At 45.8% G+C, this 2500-nt stretch overlaps 1 protein-coding gene across 1 annotated transcript in view; it reads left to right on the top strand.

The window, feature by feature from the left end:
* Nucleotides 1-1648, top strand: part of exoc3 (exocyst complex component 3) — a 14775-nt gene extending 13127 nt beyond the window's left edge. The window contains exons 15-16 of the mRNA XM_076015533.1: nucleotides 449-570; nucleotides 1285-1648. Coding sequence (XP_075871648.1) covers nucleotides 449-570; nucleotides 1285-1480 — 318 coding nt within the window. The 3' untranslated portion in view covers nucleotides 1481-1648. The remainder of the gene's footprint in view (nucleotides 1-448; nucleotides 571-1284) is intronic.
* Nucleotides 1649-2500: the final 852 nt, after the last annotated feature.

The raw sequence follows: 2500 nt of genomic DNA, 5'->3' as shown, positions 1-2500 counted from the left end.
GATTGATACTAGATAGAATGCCAGTGTGATGATGGACTAGATAGATTGATACTAGATAGATATTGGATAGATAGACAGATCAATAGATAGATAGATAGATACTTCCTGCCATCGACTCGGTCGCCAGGTGTGAAACCAGCCAGTCAGCCGCAGTATTTTTCCAAAGTGGCTTCAGTTGTTGGTTTCAGGCTTCTGGGACGCTTCTGAAAAGCGCCTGCACCACACTGCCCCTGGTGGTGGGAACAGGTACACTCACTCTAATGGCCTCGGTCCTCTGCGGGGTGGAGCTTCTGCTGTCATCAGTGTTCAGTAGCTGCCACCAAGCTCAGGAAGCCTCAGTGGAACCAACACCATGCTGCTGCTGGTGCTGCTGGTCCTGGTGGTCCTGGTCCTGGGTGAGAAGCTCTCCAGGGGTCAATGAGATGATGTTGTGGTGTCATGTCTGCAGGGTGAAGACACTGACCGTCTGTGTGGGGCCATCACTGCCATCGCGGAGGTCTTCAAGCTGACCGACCCAACGCTCCTGTTCTTGGAGGTTTCCACTCTGGTGTCCAAGTATCCAGACATCAGGTCAACACACACACACACACACACACTGGGGAAATGTGCATCATTACAGCAACAATACAGTAGAAAAGAATGGAGATTATAAATGAAATATTTACTGAGAAGGAACAAACAAGATATTCACATTATAACGACAACTTGCTTCATTTTACAAGTGTACATGTACGCAACATTGACAGATAAATAAGTTATTCTGTTGCACCTTTATGAAATGTAAGTGTGTGAGAAGAGGATTTTGCTGATGGCTGCAGGCAGGGGTGACCTGCAGGGGGCGCTCCGTAAAACGTCTCAGATTTTGCTTTTTCTTGCGATTCATTCCAGCACTGAAATCCACGACACCGCCAGTCCGAAGTGTGGACGCACCTTCTCATGCAACTCTTTTTTTTTTTTTACTATCTTTACAACTTTCACCACTGCAGATAGACACTGAAGACATATACAAGCAACATAAATGGAATCATGCAGTCAAGAAAAACTCATATAAATATAATATAAATCAATATATGCTTTTATTGACAGGTGGCTATTGGAAGAATTTCAATATAAAAGGTGTTTGAGTTATTTGACGCTTTTATTGTCCTCCATGCGTGTTCATACGTAGTGTAGATGCCTTCAGTGAGACGCTGCAGTGTCAACAGTCGCGAGAATGAAAGAAAAGACCCTGCAGCAGCCGCCCAGTTGACCAGCGTGCGTCTGTGCGTCTGTCCGCTCCTGCAGGGAGGAGCACATCCAGGCCCTGCTGGCCGTTCGCGGCGACGCCAGCAGGGAGATGCGGCAGATGATCATCGGCACCCTGAGCGAGAACAAGGTGTCGTCCAGCGGCGGCAGCCAGTCCATCTTCAGAGACATCACTGTGCCCACCATCACCATGACCTCCATGACCTCCATGGCCACCGCAAAGCTCCTCAAATAAACATCGCCCGGCAGAAGAAACAAAGTTTGGCACCTTCAGAAATAGTCTGAGAATTTACCTGTGTAAGGAAATGCTATGTTTGAGTGTGTTCTCCATAACGTTGGGTTGTTTTTGGGCCAGTGGAACGTCTGCTGGTCGAGTTCAACCATTAAATTCTAATGGAAACTTGAGTTGTGAATTATTACTGCTGCTGCTGCCTTGACGTCACATGACTCTGCAATGAGTTGAAAAGAGCCGGTTGGGGAGTTTGTAGTTACCGAGTCTTCTTCTTAATCTTTCTTTCAAATGTTTTTCTTAACACGCTCGGTTTAAAAAAAAATAAAAATAAAACACCAGCTCAACAGAAATGGGGTGATACAAGATGCTGGAGACAGTGCGGGGGAAATAAAGCTAACCATTGTCATATGTTTTGGGGGTGCCCCTGCATCGAGAGGGGCCAGCTGAGGTGGCTCGGGCATCTGTTCCCGATGCCTCCCTGGGCAGGTGTCCCGGGCATGTCCCACAGGGAGGAGGCCTCGGGGAAGACCCAGGACACGCTGGAGGGACTATGTCTCCCGGCTGGAGGAGGTGACTGGGGCCGGGGAGGTCTGGGCATCTCTGCTGAGGCTGCTGCCCCCGCAGAAGAAGAAGAAGAAGAAGAAGAATTTTAGATTTTTGAAAAATAACATTTATTTGCCACTCTCATTTCCATTAATCAATCAAACTAAATAAATAAATAATTTTCTTGTTGTTTTTTTACACAAGCACGTCGCTAAAAAATAATTCCCCCTCTGTCACTGCACACAATGCACTGTTAAAAGTCCACATTTCACAGAAAGAAGAAGAAGAAGAAGAAGAAGAAGAATTGAGACTCAGGAGGTCACAAGGTCAGGGGAAAATATTTATTTGGTTTATTTGGGTGTTTCTTTTCTACCATATATTTGCTCTACCGCATTCCTGGCAGTTCTGTGCAAGCAAATGTATTAATGGATATTTGACACATGGATTCAATTAAAAAAAAAAAAGTAAATATATATAATA

Source organism: Nelusetta ayraudi, unplaced genomic scaffold (genome assembly GCF_046127955.1).
Source record: "Nelusetta ayraudi isolate G7.1 ecotype Tasmania unplaced genomic scaffold, CSIRO-AGI_Nayr_v1 ptg000190l, whole genome shotgun sequence".
In the NCBI taxonomy this organism is placed as follows: Eukaryota; Metazoa; Chordata; class Actinopteri; order Tetraodontiformes; family Monacanthidae; genus Nelusetta; species Nelusetta ayraudi.
The sequence above is the reverse complement of the archived record's forward strand: the minus strand, read 5'-3'. Positions and strand labels throughout refer to the sequence as shown.